Source organism: Lipotes vexillifer, unplaced genomic scaffold (assembly GCF_000442215.2).
Source record: "Lipotes vexillifer unplaced genomic scaffold, Lipotes_vexillifer_v1.1 scaffold967, whole genome shotgun sequence".
NCBI lineage: Eukaryota > Metazoa > Chordata > Mammalia > Artiodactyla > Lipotidae > Lipotes > Lipotes vexillifer.
The window spans coordinates 157,113-178,079 of record NW_006791018.1 but is presented as its reverse complement, the minus strand read 5'-3'; the positions used below and the strand labels follow the sequence as shown (position 1 = coordinate 178,079).

Genomic DNA, 20,967 nt, shown 5'->3' with positions numbered 1-20,967 from the left:
GTGGGAACTCCAGATGCCACCAAGACCTCACATGGAGTGAGAATAGGATGAACATGTCAAATCCACTATAACTGAAAGCCAGTGTAAGTGGTTAATATCATTACAGAGTTTATATATATATATATATATATATATATATATATATATATGACTTTTCATATTGTATTTTCTCCTTATATATATATATATATATATATATATATATATATATATATGACTTGTCATATTGTATTTCCTCCCTATTAATACTCAGGCTAAATAGACTATGAAAAAAGGTCTGGATTTATTTGGTTTTCTTTCAGCTCATTGACAGTATCTCAGATTCATGTCTTCTTCTATCAGGTTTTACAGCGGTTGATTAAATCTAGAGGAAAGTCCCAAAGTAAACACTTAAATGTTCAACTGGTGGCAGCTGATAAACTTGCACAATGTCCCCCTGTAAGTACAATCACTTTTTTTGTCTTAATCATTCTTGACTGGTTAGGAGAGGTTGGTAGGTTTTGTTTTTATCATATTAGCATTGTCATTTTTATTCTAGAATGGTCACGATGATGGTATGTTGTCATATATCTAAAGGATTTCTTGGAACAAACTGCTGCTGTCATGTTGGCTTACCCAGGCATCCAGAGCTGTGTGGTGTCTGCCACGTAATAAGAAATGAACTTGGTGTCCAGGGTCTGATGTCCTTACTGCCACCTTGATTGCCTTGCAAACAGTCAGCAAATTATTTAATGCAGTCATGTGGACACTTTTATGAAAAGAAAACTACAAATAAAACATACGGATTTGACTCCTTTAACTTTTCTGACAGAAAGTTCCTAGAGGCATAATAGATTATGACATTGAAAATTTGGAATTTATTAGAACTAGAAGAGCCCTGTGGTTATAGCAGATGAAAAGGTCAGGGTTAAGTAAGATGAAAAACCATATTAGAGCAACTTTTCTTCTAATGCCATTACCAGAAAACAGCTGCTGAGTTCGAAGCCGAGCAAATGGCGAGGAGGTGGGGGGGTAGGGGTGGTAACTGCTACCGTGTGGGTCACCAATGTCTACACCTGCTCAGCTGACTTACTATTTCTGTGCCTGTGTTTCTCTGAAGGAAATAACTGTTTTTCCTACTGATTTAATTCACTAGATTTTGTTATATGCTTATGTAAGGATCATTCATGCTCTGTGGAATCATAAAATTCAATTCAAATGTTTAGAGCAACACAGCGTAGCTGTTAAAAGTACAGACTCTGGATCCAGACTGCCTGGGTTCAAATCCATACTAATCTACACTAGGGATTACATCCCTAGTTATGTAATCTTGAGCAAATACCTACCTCGTTGGTTTGGTGTAAAATCTCAATGAGTGAATGTGTAGTAGAGCTCTTATTTAGAACAGTACCTAGCACATAATAAGCACCATCTAAGTGTTTCTGTTATAATTACTGGATGTGCTGTGCCATGCCTACCTGTCAGGCTCTGCAATGATCTGTGCCTGTCTGGTTCACTGTTGTGTCTCAAGTTCCTATCATACTAGGCCCACGATAAATATCAAATGAATGAAAGGAGATACAGGCAATAAGGGTACAGGGTAAGAATAAGGATGTACAGGCAATACGTTCTCTTATTAGATGCTTACAATGGGCCAGACACTGTGCTAGGTGCTTTATATAGATTATCTCTAACCCTCACAGTTACTATCTCTAACCCTCACAGTTACTTAGTAAGGTAGGGCAGTATTATCCCCATTATATAGTTGAGGTGACTGAAGACAGAGAGGTTAAGGGATTTCCTTAAGGTCACACAGCAAATTAGGATTAGATTTAGATCTGTCTGGCTCCGAAGCCAATTTTCTCCCCAATCGAACCCACCTATTCACACACACACACACACACACACACACACACACACACACACACACACACACACACACACACACACACACCTGGTTATCTGCCTGCAAATAATCTGGATAGCCCAGAGTCTGGAGTCCTATGTTAAGTCTAACTGTAGTTAGACAGACACATTACTGACTATTGAAGTCCACGATTAAAGCACTGAGCGAATATAGGAGAATGTATTACCCAGTCCCTGACTCTAATGCATCCCAGCTGAAGGAAGCTAACCTTTTTTTAACAGCTACCAAAAGACAGGAACTATGCTATTGTTTCCAATTTTTAGAACAGTTTTCTAAGGGTAGTTATATCAGTTTGGATCTTCTGGGAAGCAGACAAGTGGAATTCGAAGTACAGATTTATTAGGGAAAATGCCTATGAGAGGAAAAAGGGAACAGGGACAGAACTGGCAGGGACAGCCTTCAGACCTGTTGTAGTTCTGACTCTGTGAAAGGAAAAGGGGAGGGAAAAAGTGGGTAGGAGGAGCCTCAGACTGTGATGTAGCCTTGAGAAAATCTCCCACTCGGAGCTGGGGACTCCCCAGAGCACTAGAGGAGCCTCATGTTGGGCAGAAACATTCAGGCTCTAGTCCACGTGCTGTGCTCAGTCGGTGGCTGGGAGCAGCCTGGGGAGAGCAGGTCCTTGCTTGAATGCCCTGGTGGATCCCGAAGGCGCAGCAGCCCAAGGCTGTCTGCTGACTGCACTCAGCACAGCAGGTTCTCACTCCAGGGGAAGTCTCGGCATGCACCTCTATGACCGCCACAGTAGATAATACTATCCTTACTTCCTACAGGAGAAAGCTAAGTCCCCACTAAGAAATTTGTTGGAGGTTACAATTAATTGTTAATCAACTGTGCTCCAATATAAAAATTAACAAAAAATAAGTGGGCCCCAAGATTCAACCCCTTTGTCTGACTCCAGCAAAGCTCTGTCCATCATACTGCTCCACTAGTATACATAGCTGTGTAGTGTAGATGGATCTCTGGCCCCCAACTTCGATGTGCAAGAAATGGCTCATTTTCTACTTTGACCCCTTAGCCCACTGGGCAGGCAGGATGTTTAGCCACGCTTGCAGCTGCCTTTACCCTAATCCAGGGCAGAACAAAGACAAAGGGTGGGGCTGGCGGGAAGTTGAGGGAGTGAGGGGGAGAGTTCCAATGCAGACAACCTATTCATTGACCAAATCCACGTGGTCCTTAAGGATGGAGGCTGTGCTGCATCAGACCTTATCGGGAACAGGGGGTCTTTGGCAAGGCTGGGAGACTCACAGCCCCTCCTCTCTGGGACATCGGCAAGAGAGCTCCCTTCTCTTCTCTGTCTGAGAGAGTGGAGGTATCTTCCTTTTCCCCCACTCTGGTTACTATTAAAGGAACTCTCTGCTTTTGTTGTATCTAAAAGCATCCTCACCTTTTGTTTCCAGAGGCAGTTAGCACAAAATGTTTCCAACCAATTTAGGCTTTGGGGACACAAAATCCAGAAGGGGAAATGGAGAGCTGGCAATTTCCTGCCACAGACACCTCCCTCCCCCACCAGACAAGGAAGCACAGACCCTGCCACCTGCTTAAATGGTGGAAAATGAAGAGGGAAGGTACAAAAGGAAAAAACACAGATTCATAGCTCAGATCTCATTGGTCGTGTCTGAGTTCACTTATGTAGAGATCCACACTGTGAGGGCAGCGCTGGTTCTGTGAGGTCCCAGATGTGGCGCTAAGATCTGTGGGAGTATGGGGAAGCAGATCTGGGGGGACTTCAGGGCAGTTAGGCCTGTGTAATTTCATTTGACACAGCGATCAGACTCACCCAACAGGAGGAAGGCATTTCACACATCTGCTCAAATGCAAATGCTGAGAAGAATGGGACGGCTTTCTAAGTAGAGAGCTTGTCTCTAATTGCCTTCAGTTGGTGGCAGGGATGGGGGTGGAGTGGGCTCTAGGACCTGATGTCAGGTGTAGTGGAAGGAATCTTTGGTGAAGGCTGAAAGCTATGGTAGCTAACATCCCTTCCCAACTCTGACACTCTGATTCTGTCTAGATTTTGGAAGTGATCAGCACAGACATGTTATTGAAATCATGAGGGTTGTAGAGCCCAGGGAAAAGAAGAGTATAAAACATAAGCAGAAGATATATCAAGTCAAGTAATATGCTTATTGTTTCAAAACACGATTAAGATGTTTCACAGAATGACATGTGGGCACGTCTGAAGACGTGGTATCCATGTCTCCATATGGTTAAACCAGACAAACTCAAATATTTAGTCATTTCAAATCTGTGTAGCTCACCTACAATCAACCTTCTTGGCGAGAACTAAAATACACTCAGCAAACATTATTTAAGCTTTAGGCCTGTTACCTTGCTAGGTGCTAGAGAGACAAAGGCACGTTCCTGCCTTCAAGGAGCAGATAGTCTAAAAAGGTTCCATTGGTTGAGTCAACTCTTGGCAAACAATTTGTTAGGTCATAAATGTCCTTGCAGATACTACTTTATAAATCTTTTTTAGATTAAAAGAGAAATTTAGATCAGGGTTTCTCAACAACTGACACTGTAGGTTGAATAATTTTTTATTATAGGGACCTGTCCTGTACATTGTAGGATTTTAGCAGCATCTCTGGCCAGTAACAAACCCCAAGTTGTGGCAACCAAAACTATCTTTAGACATTGTCAAATGCCCCTTAGGGAAAAACGTCACTCCTGGTTGAGAACCACTGGTTTAGATGAATATCTACACAAGTTTTGGTTAATAATATTAGAAGAAGTCTCAGTAAGTGATTCCTTGAGATGCATTTCAGGTGAATTGAACTTGTTCCTTTTTAATTTGATCTTTTTATGAGAATGAGTTTATTAACATTTATTCCTAATAATTACTAGAGAAAATAACTTGTGTCTTATTAAAATTGATGTATTATAGCTGCTGAGACAGTTGATAGTTGAGTATGTATACAGTACATGTTAAATCTGAAATAGCTGGAACCAAGGAAAGATACGTGCACTTAAATGCACATAATACTGTGAGCTGCCTTAGGATGTGTCCTCGTGTCAGGAATCTCCAACAGCCTCATGCACTGCGAAGGCAGCTTTACCCTGTCATTATTTCAGCAGGGTAAACACTTCCTTGTTTTATATAATTGGCTCGATAACCTGGAATTCTAAACAAGCAGTCTGGATAAGCAAGGTTACCTTGTATTTAATATTTTCTAAACACTCTTTACATTATTAAACATGTTCATTTAATATTGTTTGAATAGCATTTGTAATGCTAAGAAGGAATTGTACACTCTCTTTTGGCATTCACGAAAAAAATCTTTCGATTATAAAAACCAGTAGTAGTCTCAAAATGTATCTGCATTTGTCCCTACCCTACTTCAAGACCATAATTATCATTTTCATCCAAAGACGGGTTATCACTGTGTCATTTTAGTTCCTCTAGGAGAATTTGCAACTTGCTAAATTGGCCACTGCATCTCCAATCTGAAAAGTCAGCAAATTACACTGGTGGAATCTCACATTGCTAAGAAATTAAAGGCGGCAGTCTTTAGAAAGGGAAGTCTAAAATAGTACTGAAAAAAGTTGACTCTCTATAGCCAGAAAAATGAACTCAGGGACTATTGAAGCAAAAAGGGAACTTGAAAAGCACCCTGTGTAGTATTTCCTGGAGTGCGTTCTTCCCATTACAGGTTCCATATGCAATGTCAGCAGGTGGAAAGCACTTTGGTACCAAAAATGTTTGAGAAAACACCTAAGTAAACAAACGTAGACTGGTTTCTTTACAACAAGAGCCTTAATGTGCTAATGAGCATTTTATATCTCCATTAGGATAGGTTGTGTACAGTGCTTCCCCTGAGTTTTGACTATAGAACCATTTTAGTGTTTCATGGCACAGTTCTAAGGAAAGACTGATCATGTTACAAATGAGGGGACTGAAACCAAGAGAGGTGAACTGGCTTTCCAAAGGTCATGCACCTTGGGCAAAGCCAGGGTAAGATCTCTGTCTCCTCATCTAGCAAGACTTTAGAGAGTGAATGGCAGAAGACGGGCTATTATATATTCTCCTGTAGAGAGAATCATGGGTTTCATGGGTGAGGCTTCTTCTAAGAGTGGGGTCAGCAAACTTTTTCAGTAAAGAGCCATATAGTAAATATTTTAGGCTTTGTGGGCCATGTGGTCTTCTTCACAAAACTACACAACTCTGCCTTGGTAGCAGGAAAGCAGCCACACACAGTATGTAAACAAATACAAGTGTTCCGGTCAAATTTTGTTTATAGAAGCAGGAGGCAGGCCCAATGTAGCCAGGCACCAAAGTTGCGACCCTTGTTCTGGGAGAAGGTTCTGGTTACCTATTTCTGTGCAATGAACTACCCCAAAACTTAGTGACTTCAAATGACAACCACTTGGTGGTACTCAGCTGGTGGCTGACCTGGTCCCTTACCAGGAATGGTTGGAAGGCTGGGCTCAGCCAGCTCCTCTCCCTCTCCGCGTGGTCTCAGGGCTCTTCCACGAGATCTTTCCAACAGGAATATGAGCTTCTTACATGGCATCTCCCAGGGCTCCAAGAGCAAGTATTCCATTCCCTTTAACTTAGATACTGGGCTTGGATATTGGCTCAGTATCACTTCCACAGCCTTCTGCTAGTCAAGGGAACGTAGAGGCTGCTCAGATTCAAGGAGAGGGTATATAAACCCTCCGTCTCTATGCAAGGAGTGTCAAAGAACTTGTGGCCATTTTTAATCTGCCACAGACAGAAAGATGAGCTGGGAGGATGGGCTACTGAATAGTTCTACTCTGGAAGAGGGAGGAACTTTCCTTCATTGCCTGCTCTGGATTCACAAAAGAAAAGTTGAGATGCAGACAGAAAAGGGGTTTGTGAGACTAGAACCCATAGCCCTTTTCATATATGTATTTTTATATGACCAGCCTGAATTTGCATTTGGAATAGCCTTCTGTACACTATAGTGTTGGATTTCATTTTGCTTCTACCAGGTATTGGTGCCCTTTTCCTTTTCAGAGAAGTTGAAAATAGTACATTTTAAGAAGCGCAAAGTTCAAATTGCCCCAGTACTATGGTCACAAGAGCTATGTAATGCATGGTGAGAAAAGCAGATAGGCAGACAATTGAATATATAAATGAAATGTAATCCTTTCATCCTACTTAGCTACAAGCTGGTTTGTGTTACCAAAAGCTGACCCTGGTTGTTTGAGCTCTGTAATTTTTCTGTGCATATAAAATGACATTGATCGCTCTGTCTGCTAGAGGGGAGTGTGTCTCCTCCACAGTCTTGCAAACCTCTAACATTACAGTAACCATGGTCATTCTCTTCTGTCACTCTTCATTTTCCAGTGCTGAATGGACTCAGATTTATTAAACACAGGAACTCTGAAGTGAGTGGCGGTGCTCAGTATCCTATCACAGTAGTATTGCTATCATGGTAGTAATTTTCCACCGCCCTTTTCCAGTAATTTTATCTAAATTATTTAGAACTGTGTGAATTCACCTACCTGAAACGCCATCCCCATTGGTGCATTCATTATTACGGAGCTTCTGGATGGTCATAGTTTAATTCACAACATTACTTTTGAAAAAAGAGGATAATTGATTTCAGATGTTTCCTTCATGAAACAAGGCCACGTGGGATCTAGTTTCTCTCAGTCCTAAGGCGACTACTCTTGCAGGAATTTCAGCCACCCAACTTAGATATACCGAGTTAGGGATACTTCAGTACTATGATTTAAAGCATTGGATTAATATGGACTTAACAAAAACACTGGGGTGCCTTTTCTGCAGACAGTAGCACAGGTAAATGTTGTTATAATCTTTGAAGAATAAGAGTGGACAGGATGGGAGTTCCCTGGCGGTCCAGTGGTTAGGACTCGGAGCTTTCACTGCCATGGCCCCAGATTTAATCCCTGGTCAGGAAACTAAGATCCCACAAGCCACACAGCGCGGTCAAATAAATAAATAAATAAATAAAAAGCAGCCGCATAGCACAGGGATATCAGCTCAGTGCTTTGTGACCGCCTGGAGGGGTGGGATAGGGAGGGTGGGAGGGAGGGAGACGCAAGAGGGAAGAGATATGGGAACATATGTATATGTATAACTGATTCACTTTGTTATAAAGCAGAAACTAACACACCATTGTAAAGCAATTATACCCCAATAAAGATGTTAAAAATAAATAAATAAATAAATTTTAAAAGCAGGACCATCTTAAAAAAAAAAAAAAGAACGGACAGGATGGTTGGGTGTGGTGAGGAAAATGTGGTTGGGTTCAGAATGAATGTCACAGATCATTACAAGAGAGGAACTAGAAGGGATCAAAGTCACTGTATCTTTGCCTTCATGTTTTCCCCACCCATCAGTGGCAGGAATTCTGATTGTCTTTCCCGTTTGGCTCATTAAAGTGGAAATTGTGCCTGAAACTAACTGCTAGAGCCCCATGATATCGGTAGGCTTTCCTTTATCCCCATGAGATCTCCTAAATCTTTCAAAATCCCTTTAACTTAGAGTTTCCTATCACTAGTTGACCAGTGAGTTCTCAGGAATTCAAAAGCTTTAATACTATAAAGAATACAGTTTTGATATGAAAGAAACATTGGTTGGTTATTTTATAATTAGCATTGCATATTTGCCATTCAGCCATATTATTTCACTGAATAGTACTTGCCAGTCTTTTTTTTTTTTTTTTTCGCGGACCTCTCACCGCTGTGGCCTCTCCCATTGCAGAGCACAGGCTCCGGACGCGCAGGCCCAGCAGCCATGGGCCATGGGCCCAGCCGCTCCGCGGCACGCAGGATCCTCCCGGACCTGGGCATGAACCCGTGTCCCCTGCATCAGCAGGCGGACTCCCAACCACTGCGCCACCAGGGAAGCCCTTTTTTTTTTTTTAATGGTGGCAGATTCAGGAGCTCTATATTCCAATAACAAAGAAGTAAAAGTATGCACACCCCTATTATTTCTTTTTTCCACTTAGAAATAGGAAAGATGCCCCATGTGAGGTTTTATCTCTGCACAACAAATAAATGTAAAGCAATGCATATACCATGGGAGAGTTTGTATATATTTAATCCCCTGGCTAGCTAATATTCAGTAATGCACCAACTTTTTTAAAAAGTTAAGATTAAACTGCAAAATTAATTTCTAAGTTTTATAAACTTTTTATTTAAAAATGTTTAATAACAACTCCTAGATAAAACATATAAGAAATTATGTTTGGTTTTTTTTGTTTGTTTTTTTTTGCGGTACGCGGGCCTCTCACTGCCGTGGCCTCTCCCGCCGCGGAGCACAGGCTCCGGACGCGCAGGCTCAGCGACCGTGGCTCACGGGCCCAGCCGCTCCGTGGCATGTGGGATCTGCCCGGACCGGGGCACGAACCCGCGTCCCCTGCACCGGCAGGCGGACTCTCAACCAATGCGCCACCAGGGAAGCCCAATTATGTTTGTTTTAATGAGAGTCTCCCTCTTTGCTAGAAAGTATATATTTCACAGTCATAAAGAAAGACGTGCCCACTCTCTATATCTTCCCTCCCAAGAGAATATAAAAGAAATAAATGGAACCTGTTCCAGTTGTCAATGTAGGAACTGAAATGTGCTCCATTTTTTCTAAAAACTAGGGTGACTGACCATTCCATTTCTCCCCAGTTTTCCAGATTTTGGCACTGATAGTCCCAAGTACCCAGAAACACTCAGTCCCCGGCAAACCAGGATGGTTGGTTGCTCTAATTCAGGTGCCTTCCTTAGGAATGTTTGTGATACTCTGTGAATGAAGAACTAGACAGATCTTTAAATAATTAAAAAAATTTTAAAAAGCTACTGCAGATTTTCTTCATTCCCATTTTATTCAGCTTCAATCTTTCCCTTTCTTCCCTGTCATTTTTGTTCTCTGGACCACTGGATAAGCTAGAGGTATGTTTTTCACTCTTGTTATTTCTAATGCTTTAGTTTTTCATTTTTCTGAAAGAGGTTGTCCAGAAAAGGGACCTACTCTGCCTGGTTTTCTGGTGATTTGTTTTGAGTCCTCTGTTCACTCCTGATTTACTTTGGAAGCCACATTATTTCTGCCCACCTCAGCTGAAGAAAATACCCCATCACAAAATGTCAGAGGCGTGTGCTGTGTCTGTACGGTGCTTTGAAAACAGCTCAGCATTACCCTTATCTCCGGCAGTCCCAAGAGCATGGTATCACTGAGTGACTGCCCCATTACCCACACCCTCTTCTCCTGATTAGATAGCTCTCTGCATCCATATCCCATGCTGGAGGCTTCGCGTATTACACAGTAAGGAGCTAGCTAGGCTTGAACATTTTTTTTAATACATTTATTTATTTTATTTATGTATTTTTGGCTGCATTGGGTCTTCGTTGCTGTGCCGGGGTTTTCTCTAGTTGTGGCGAGCAGGGTCTACTCTTCGTTGGAGCACTCGGGCTTCTCATTGTGGTGGCTTCTCTGTTGCAGAGCACGGGCTCTAGGCGCGCAGGCTTCAGTAGTTGTGGTGCATGGGCTTCAGTAGTTGTGGTGCACGGGCTCAGTAGTTGTGGCGCGTGGGCTCAGTAGCTGTGGCGCAGGGGCTCAATTGCTCTGCGGCATGTGGGATCTTCCCGGACCAGGGCCTGAACCCATGTTCCCTGCATTGACAGTCAGATTCTTAACCACTGTGCCACCAGGGAAGCCCAAACTTTTAAATTTATGAAAAATTGGCAAAGCTGGTTTACATAATTCATTCGGCTGCTTTTCGTTGAATTTCTTTTTGTATAATTAAAAAAAATTTTTTTTCTCCCTTATCCTCATTTCCTAACACTCTGGTCTAATCAGCTGTGTTATTTCCTAAACAGTTGAAAAGAAAAATTTTCACAGATATCCAGGCTGTGAGATTCCTCTTAGTTGGAAATAAGCCGCATATGTCAGTATTCATTCAGAGGCTGAAATTTGCTTTGCTCTGTGCTTTTGAAAGCCTAAAAGCAATTTCAGATCATCTTCTATCATATAGCTGTCTTTTTAGCAGTGCAAAAGCTTAGTTTCCTAGAAATGATTGAGGCTTCAGCAAACAGCCATGTGCTGATGTGTACAAATTCGATCCATTGGCAAAGAGAAGTACTTTATTAAAACTACTTGTAATTAAGTGTATGTTTAATTGTGTCTGAAGCCCTGACCATGTAACATGTGGAACAGCCAGGGAGATAAAAAAAACTCTTCCAAATAACACTCTGCAATGAGGGCTGCCTACCTTGTTTTGTCCTCTCTGGACTTTGCAATCCTGGCTGTAATAGTTAGAACCCTCAGTCCAAGTGTCCCTGGAGGGTTCATTAACTTGGGACCTTACCGAAAGCAAGGAAATGACTTGTTGAGATTACACATTGTTGAGATCCCACATTAAAGAATGAGATCTACCTAATTGAATTATACATTTAACATAAATAACACTATGTAAACAGCACACTCCAGATCAAATAGAATTTGTGGACGATTTTAGCCTGGAGTGGCTGACAGAGTGGTCCCTTGTTCCAGTGCTGCGCGGTTTCCTCTTTCTTCTTCCTGTGTCATCTTTCTGAGTCTGTGCATGCCCTTTGGGATGGGGCTGTTCTCGTTCCACTCAAGTTAGCACTGCAGTGCTATCAGAGGATGCAATGTGTGTATCAGAGCATTAGGGACATTTCTCAGAGTCTCTATTTGTAACTGTTGACGGCTTAGATTAATGCTAATGCGGGGAGGGAGCTTTTGATTGCAGGAGACAGACACTCCCTTGATTTGCTTTAGTGGAAAGAGGATTTATTGTAAGGATATATGTTGACTGACCATGTAGGAACTAGCTGTTTTCCTATTCTCTCATGGGCTCTATCGTCTCTTCCATTGTGTCTTTGCTCCTCTTTGTCTGTTTTATTCTCTTCCCTCTACAGATAGAATTCTTTGACTTATAATTTTCTCTCCCTCATAAACTTAACTTTCACGTATCTCTCTGGGCCTCCTTCTAAATCCAGAACTTTAAGCTGCAGCTCTGAACATTCACTGGCTCAGTCTCTGTTGTTCTGAATTAAAGTCCTGGTGTGATGTAGGGTATTATGGATTTTAATACTTGTCTCTCCCCCGAGACTGGATGCTTCTTGAGCATAGGGATGAAGTCTGTTTTCTTTGCCACAGTATACCCACAATGCCTAGCACAGAATAGGTACCGAGTAAACACTTTATGAACGAATAAAATATGCAAAAACCCATCTGAAATCCACTAATAAGTGTTCTTGTGGGGGAATGGTTTCTACATGACTTAAACTGGCTGAGTCTTCTCAAACACCAGTCGGTTTAGGCTGAAGCCACCTTATTTCTTTCCTAGTTGCTAAACGTGTCTCACTGCTCCAAGGACTTGAAACTGCTTTGCAAATTAGGGTCAAAATATTCAGTAAAGATCAACGTGATGAAAACATTCAAAGAGTTAATGTTGGGAGAGAGATTGTTTCCATGGTGACTTCTGCTTCAGGGAGCCCTCGTGCTGATGAGAGCGAGTCAGCTGACCCACCACCAACTCAGAGTCATCCAGTTGTTACAAACCTGCAGTCCACCTGCCGCATCAAGTGTTGAAGGCAGTAACCCTGTATTTGATTCATTACTGGGAGCTCCTCCTTTGGGTAAAATGAGCTTGTAAAAGCAGGTGGAAGTGGTGCAAGAGGGAAGAAGTGGATTCAGTGGCTGAAAGTCGGCAGTGTGCTTTCACTTACCCATGGAATGGCTTTTCTCTTTATGAGGTGCCACGGTTATCTGACTGTCCCTCCAGGGAATCTGTGTCCCAGTTATATTCTGCGTTTCTGACCACACTGCAGTGACAGAGGGGCCACTCTGCTCCTTTGCAGCTGAAGAACAACTTCCTGATTGTAGAACAGGTGTTGGACAAAGTCCTTACTGTCAGAAACATGGACTCCAGATACTTCTTGGACTAACTACCCCCCCAACTCCCTGCCTACCACCACTGCAATCAAGTATTCGTTCTTGTTCTTTTTTAACCATTTCACACAATGATCCTCTGGTAGGAGAAGTCACTATACTGTGGTTTTCTACTATTGATCCTAAACCTTTCGTATTGCTTTACCACGAGACAGATAACAGATAACATTTTCACCAACATTCTAAAAATTACCTAAGTAAATGTTATTTCCTCCAACATAGTTACTTTGAGAGATGAAATGTTTATTCCAGTGATACATTTGTTACCGAAACATTTTTAGAACTCCTCTTGCAGTACCATTAACTTTCTTCTAATTCTGAAGTATAATTCAAAACTTTTATATAATATATAAAAGAATGTATTCAGTAAGTATCTATAGGAATATATGGATAAAGACGTGAATACATATGTGTTTTCACTCTATTCTCCTTAGAACACTTTTACACGTACCTCATCTCTTTTTTTTTTCTAAATGAAAGATCCAAATATTTGATCAGCTTTCCCATTTTTATGTGAATGTCCAAATTTGTGCATGGTTAACTGTACAGTTCTTCACTTGACTTTAACTTTAGCAACTTCCAGTACAGCCCCTCAAGTTTGATATTTGCTACTGGACATTAGAAACATATCCGCATGCAGTGAAATTTTAGGTTTCATTGCCTAAAACCTGAAGTAGAAATAAAATGGATTTTCCTTGTCATCTACAGGAAATGTTTGATGTTATACTGGATGAAAACCAGCTGGAGGATGCGTGTGAACATCTGGGAGAATACCTTGAGGCCTACTGGCGTGCCACTCACACGACCAGTAGCACCCCCATGACCCCACTGCTTGGAAGGAATTTGGGCTCAACAGCACTCTCACCATATCCCACAGCAATTTCTGGGTTACAGGTAGTGTCACTTGTGCTCTTACAACCTTACATTCAAGGTTCTATAGGAAACTTGACTGAGACTTGACTGACAGAGTGACAGACTGGGAGTGGCCTAGAGAGCCATGCGTTACTATATTAAAAATCTAAAGTATTGCCTAATCATATAGACTATTTTACATTTTTACAAACTCAAATCACTTTGGTTCATATACTTGCTCTGAAGTCTTGGCAACAAAATTCTTCAGATTCACATCTTTGGGGTACATTGATTCTAACAGATACAGACTATTTTACATTTTTACAAACTCAAAAAGTGTTACCTAAGCATGATCTGCCCTAGACAAAGTTACCCTGAGAGTGGCGTTTTCCTTAGAACTTTGTTCTTTGTTAATTTATAATGGCTTTTACCTAGGTGAATTCATCCCTCCTATGTCTAAACCCTGCTAAGAAACTTTCTACCTACTATGCACTGTCCATTACCTCTCCTTATCACTTCTTAAGGATTATACAGTGGTGGCACTGTCAGGCACAGGGCTAGCTAAGTAAGGTATGTGAGACAGATGGACCTTATGGCCACCCTTACCAAACACTTCCCCCCCAGGCTGCGGGGCCTGTCCCCTAGCTTGCCCAAACAAAACATGCACGTAAGTAGAGTTGTCTTGTTTGGAAACAGTCGTGAATCCCTGAGTTTTCTTGGGGGTGGGCAGGGCCCACCTCGGTCATCGGCTATGGCCAGTGTCCTTTAGGGAAGCTGGCAACGAGTGTAGGAGCAGGAGGCTTGCTCTCCTGCTGTTGTGGTGCTGCACTCAGGGCTAGAGGTGGGGAGCCAGAGGCATTGTGATACAAAGTGGATCTTGCCTTCCTCCATCAATAATTATGTACCATCTACCAAGCCACTGCTGAAATGTGGCCAAACCCCCAGCTGACTGAGGAACAGGTAGTCAGTTGAGCTCTCTTGCATCATGACTAGTTTTGTATTAATGGGTTATAATGATAGTCATAATTGTAGATCCTGTAGAGTTAACTCTGAGATAAATGGCACTCTCTCAAATGTTATTATAACTGTATTACTCTTTTACAAAATTGCATCTTTGTAAGCAAAAAAACTGTAAATGAATAGCTTTCGAGGCTGGAAATGAACTTGGGAAACGGGCTATTGTAATATGCAGTGTATATGTGCGCACTGGGACTCTTTCTTTCCTTGTTTCACTGCCTGCCTGCTGATCCGAGTGTGGCGTTCCACTGACTGGTTTGGGTTGGCTCCAAATTGTACATTGTAGGGTGAGAAATGGATTCATGAAGCGATATGCTTCCACCTACACTAGTAGGTGGAAATGAAATGTTGCACTTTGTTTATGAATATAACACTCCTGACTTATCACCTCCAAGACATCCACATAGAGTGCTTCTCCCAGTTTCACTTGAGTTACCGTGGTGCCCTTTATCCTGGGGCCTATTTCTCCTAGTAACCATGGGCACTTAATTGTGAAACCCCTGGATGGGGCTCCCAGCACAGGCCGTGACTGTTGAATGAGCTTCCTGCTGTGTGCAGGTGAGTGTCCTTTAGAGGAAATGCATCTGGGTCTTTGGTTTCATCAGCATCCTGTTTCTTAACTGAGGCGACCTACTTAAGCAGGCAGACACAGCTATGATACATGTTTTCCCATGATTTGAAGAAAAACGTTAATAGCCTTTTCTGAGCGCTCAAATAAGTGTCTGAAGATATTAATTTCAAGTAATGGTATTAGAGGAATTTAGTTTATATTCTGAAGATTATTTTTGCAGGACATTTCAGTTGAGGAAGCAAGAATTGTAAATATATCAATTCACTGGCTCCATAATTATTGTGTACTTCTTTGGAGAGAATATTGCTGAGTCTTTTGTAGGATGTAGAAACAAATATTTTATGGGTAGCACAAACCATAATTTTATTAAAATATTTTTAAAAGGTATCAGGAACATTCAGCTAATAAAGAAGAAGTGTGTGACTTTAGGAGGAGAAAGGTTATCAGTTCAAGAGAGGAATAAAATTACAGACGCTATTCTGAACCTTAACTTATTTCCCAACAGTAAAATAATCCTCATTTTGCAACAGAAGTGGAATTATTAGGCCTTCGTAAATATATTAAGTTCCATTCAGCAGCTAACTTTAAATTCTGAGTTTTTAATAGGAAGCATAATTATGCAGTATTATGTAATTAAATTCATAAACTACCAGCACTTTGGCATCTTTGCATGTTGTGTCCCAAATACATAAGACCAGGTATTTCAAGCAGACCATTTGTACATCAGAATGTTTTATTGAGTCAGATATTTAGCATCTTATTGTCCAGATCCTACTGTTGTACATACATTTGCATGTTCTAGATGAATGAAGCTGATGTAATTTAACCAGTGAACCATCTGATATTTTTAGAGTCAGCGTATGAGGTACAGCAACCACTCCACAGAGAACTCTCCAATTGAAAGGCGAAGTCTAATGACCTCTGATGAAAATTATCACAATGAAAGGGCTCGGAAGAGTAGGAACCGCTTGTCTTCCAGTTCCCAGCATAGCCGAGATCATTACCCTCTCGTGGAAGAAGATTACCCTGACTCATACCAGGACACTTACAAACCTCATAGGAACCGAGGATCGCCTGGGGGATATAGCCATGACTCTCGACATAGGCTTTGAGTCTGCAGAAACAAGCAAAATATTCAACTGTTGACAATTTGCCATTGCACTGCTAGGATACAACCAATCATCTTAACTCGGCAACTACAGCACAGTATTGACTGTGCTTATGGGCTGCTGTCATTGATGCTAAGAAGGGGCAAAAAGAAAAAAAAAAAAAGTGTACATTATGCCCTTAAGTCTAGATGGATATTAGATGCCCAATCATAGAGATATTTTTAAGTGCAACATTTACATAACAGTACCTTTTGTTTTCTTCATTAGGTTTAGACACATCAATTTGTAATTTAAGGTACTTATCAAGGCACATATAAAATAATTTCCCATGCTGGAAATTCCAAATGACCAGTTCCAGTTGGAACCAATTTATAAACCAATTCCTGTTGGAATTTGGGTGAATTGACTAGAAAGTCTACTTGAGCATGTTGTAAACAATTTTAAAATCTGAAAAAAAAAATAAGAAACTAATTAATAAAATCAAAATACCAATAGAAGCCAAAACCAGCTATGGTATTTATTTGCTGGAGACTAAATTTACACTTAACGTTGGAATGTATAAACATTTTAATATATGTTAACGTTGCCAGAATGGCTTTTCAAACGTACAAAATGTATTGATAGTGCCCCCCAAAAAATTCTCAAATTAATGCAGAAATTCTACAGTCTCCTCAGATTTTAATATTTTTATTTCTTTTCTGGCACACCTGTTGTATTCAAAGTGTTTTGCTTTTTGTTTAGTCACAACTGTTAGCTTGTTTGAAGTTGGCCAAAAAAAAAAAAACCTCAAAATTTCTTTAGCAGTGAGAGAGAATAGTAAAGAGAAGCCCAATCATAGCTGGTTATGTGAGATGGAAAATGGGGTGTCGTTTCCCCTTTAATCAAATCTGAGCACAACTACATACATCCAGGAATCTGAAGTCAGACAGTAAGAATGGGGCACAGATCCTCCTGAGTGCAAGGCTAAACATCTCCAGATGGGATTTCACCTATCCCACTTACCGCAACTACAGGTTCCGTGTTTACCGCCAGCACAATTGAGTGTCTTTCCATTGTTTCACTCAGTCTCTGTCTTTGAATATCTGAATGTTCTAGCCCTTCACCAGACTCTTTATAATCATGCTAAGGATTTTTTGTTTTACATGGACACACTGAATTTTGATATTGAAAGCTGCGTTTTTACAAAATGATTAATTGAAAAACTGTGAAAACGAATTTAAGAGCTTGCAGTAAAAAAATAAACTTGTAGATTCAGAATAGATTTGTTTACTAAAATTGTATCATTTTTATTGCAGAGAATTATAAAGCATTTGAAGATTGAACTGCTTTATTTCTAATGAACACTCCTCTTTACCTATTAAGTCTTCACAGTTTTTCCAGTGACTATAATTACAGAATCAATGACCTTATGTCTACTATAATCAAGGAAGCCTTAGATTCACTATGATCCAAGAAACTATTGAAATTGACCCTTTTGTACAATACACAAATGTCTTTAGGAAAAGACTCTTGTTTCTAAGAGTCCCTTTTTCTAAAACTCATAGGATCAGTCATAAAAGTCCTTTTCTACTAGTACATGTCATGAAGCCTATTTTTTTTGGAAAATAATAATAATTCATATTCTGTTATCTTATTTCCCCCCATCCAAGCCTTTCAGTGTTTAGGCTCTCAAAGCATGCACCAGTTAAATAATTTTCTTGACCATGAAAAGAGGTTCCATATTCTTAATTAGTTATGTATATATCTTGAGCCTCATTATAACCCCCGCATTCCCTCTCCTCCTGTTATTCACTGTGCATACCCCATTATGAACCTGTTTAGCTGATAATGAGGATGCCTATAATCATGTAAGTTATCGCAAATATTTGATACAATTAAAAAATGTGGGCTCAGTGGATTCTAAAAGTTAACGTGATACTGGCTTGTGAGGTTCTTTTGTCATCTAGTGAAGCTTACAGAATTTTCAGTTCAGACATTTAAAAGAGCTATATCCATTAGGCACTTTACTAAACATACAACCTGCCATTACTGAATACTTTGTTAGAGCACAGAAGAGCATTTTCCAGCAAACAAATATATTTATTACATGTACAGCACATATTTGCATGAAAAAGAAAACACTAGCCAAAACATTTTTCTATATGCTTTACTGGTTTCTTGTTTGTGCGCATTAAAGTATTTAATTGCAAAGAGTGCACCAAGGTGTTAAACTTAGACTAGACAGCTGTTCAGCTTTTTCTGTAGTAGCATTAGCAATCTGGCCATTTAACTACTTTAAGATATTTACATTTTATGGCAGGTAGCTGTAACAGCATTTACATGTATTTCCTAGTCAGCAAGATTACCATATTCTTTCAACTTTTAAAAATCTCTTGTTTTTAACGGCCTCTCAAAGCCTAGTTTCTATGTCCTCTATGTCACGCTGATAGAGAGGTCCATTCAATATCTGTGCACAAAACCAATCTTTCCTTTACCATCAAGTGTCCATACCTGTTTTGCTTTGCATTCTTATTCAAAATCTAACAATCTTGGAAAGGGTATAATGTATATTTTCTTGATGGATGTACTTAAATTTTTACTTTGATTTGGCATATTCTTTCCCCTTCTGTAATACGTTATCTTCTCCAAATGAATAAGGGATATGCATTTTCCTTTCTCTTTTTCTTAAGCCTTAGAGTTTATTGTGTAAATGATACTAAAATACAGATATATACTAAATGAAAAGTTTTATTTTTACCAAGCACATCAAGCACCTTTGGAAAATACATACTCCATAAATACTTTGTTTTTAACTGATTTCATTTAAAGATTAGCAAATGATAAGCAGGAGAAGCAAGTCTTATAATATTTTGAGGCTGTTTTAACTTGTAGTGTAAACCACATATTCTGTAATTTCAGCATATATAATTTCAGAATATGTAAATTACATATTCTGTAATTTCAGTCAGCGAACATGTAACGATGTAGACACATGTGACAATGTGGAAGTGTAGTCTTGGAAAAAAAAGGAATGCAATTTGTCAATCCTGATGTTAATTCTTAAGGCTGTAATGTGACTCCAGTATTGTAATCAACCATGTTATCTTGTTTCCTCCGAGATTTAAAGCAACACTTAGAAATGTTTATAAATGACTGATGATTCTCACTTATCTTTATACAGTTCTGTTGGAAAGAAAATTGAAATGAACAATTCAGACTGATAGTCTTTCCTAGTTAGAGAGTCTTAATTATGTGACATTGCTTAGTTCTTAATGAAATGAATCTTTTAAATATAAAACAAATTCTGAGAAAATTATTTGTTCCCTTTGAATAATTTGTTAATTACTTTAATTATTATTGTTGTTGTTTGCAAAATGTATTTTTGGAATGTTAACCTCTTTAACATACCTGCATACTTGAACTTGTCTTTTGTGTGAGGGCCTTAAAATTCATAATAGGAAGCTAAAGCAGTGAAAGGGAGGGAGAGAAGAAAATGATGCCAAAAGACGGTTTGCAAATTTAAACTCCTTGTATGAACATATCATAAAATGTTGTTGAGACCCAGGATGTCAGTTAAGAATGTTTCTAGGCAACCTTAATTTGCATGCTAGTGTATTTTCTTATTATACAATTTTATTTTGGTATTTGCTAAAAAATAAAAACAAAATAATGCCACTACAGAAATTGCCCTATATATTGATATTTATACTACCTCTTCTCTAGAGAAGACAATCTGTCTTTAAAGAGAAAACACTTTTCAATAAGTAGGGAATTTATTACTCTTACTGCTAACCTTGCTGCAAAGCTAAATGCATAAATTGTTAAAATATACTTTCCCCTTAGATTTTCAACTGTTGACAAAATGCTCTTGTCACCCTTTCATTTCTTCCATGTTAGTGAACTTTTCTTTGAATCAGTTCACAGTTTATCAGGAGACAAGGTAAACATTTAATATGTCAGTAATCATAGGGAACAAGACAAACTGCAAGGAAATTGCTTTTGTGTGCAATTTGTTATAACATCTAGCTCCAAGTCTGAGAGTAGATTCAGAGATTTGATGTTTAAGTGAAGTTGGCTTGCAAATTCAAATTTTGTTGATCCTTGACTTTTCCTATGGACACTTAGCCATTTACTGAGTAGGTTCATCTTGGACACTCATGTCATTGGAACAAACTTCATATCAATGTTTCAAATAAATGAGAATGTACCCCTTATTTCTTTTATATTTCTGCCTGTATTTCTGTCTTTCATGACACTGTTGCATGTTCTTTTCTTTATTAATTATATAAAATTCATTTTTGAATAACTTTATGAATGAAAACATTATAGGGACTTATGTAATAAAATTTGTTTCATTAGTTCCTCATACCTTTAAACATTAGTTCCTCAACACTTTAAATATTGTTAATGCTGTAACTGTTATGAAGTTACTTACTCAAGCTGTGTCTATAGGGCAGAGAACAGTCCTCTTCTTTTAGATGATAATCATGATCAAACCACTCAATACAATAGTTGTCAGACAGACAAGGAAAACATTTTTGTGGTTGACTTAAGCAGTCAAGTTACCAAAATAGTAAAATTGGTTTATATGAGCAGACAGAGCTACAGCATTCAAAAATTACTTGTTAAAGGTTTCTTTTTT

General features: G+C 39.6%; 1 protein-coding gene across 4 annotated transcripts in view; it reads left to right on the top strand.

Annotated features, from left to right (window-relative positions):
- Positions 1 to 16,668, top strand: part of CACNB4 (calcium voltage-gated channel auxiliary subunit beta 4) — a 279,529-nt gene extending 262,861 nt beyond the window's left edge. The window contains exons 12-14 of one of the 4 annotated variants that reach the window (XM_007464157.1): positions 343 to 438; positions 13,506 to 13,691; positions 16,089 to 16,668. In XM_007464157.1, coding sequence (XP_007464219.1) covers positions 343 to 438; positions 13,506 to 13,691; positions 16,089 to 16,349 — 543 coding nt within the window. In that variant the 3' untranslated portion in view covers positions 16,350 to 16,668. The remainder of the gene's footprint in view (positions 1 to 342; positions 439 to 13,505; positions 13,692 to 16,088) is intronic. The other 3 variants (XM_007464158.1, XM_007464156.1, XM_007464159.1) reach the window with 3 other exon arrangements.
- The last annotated feature ends 4,299 nt before the right edge of the window (positions 16,669 to 20,967 follow it).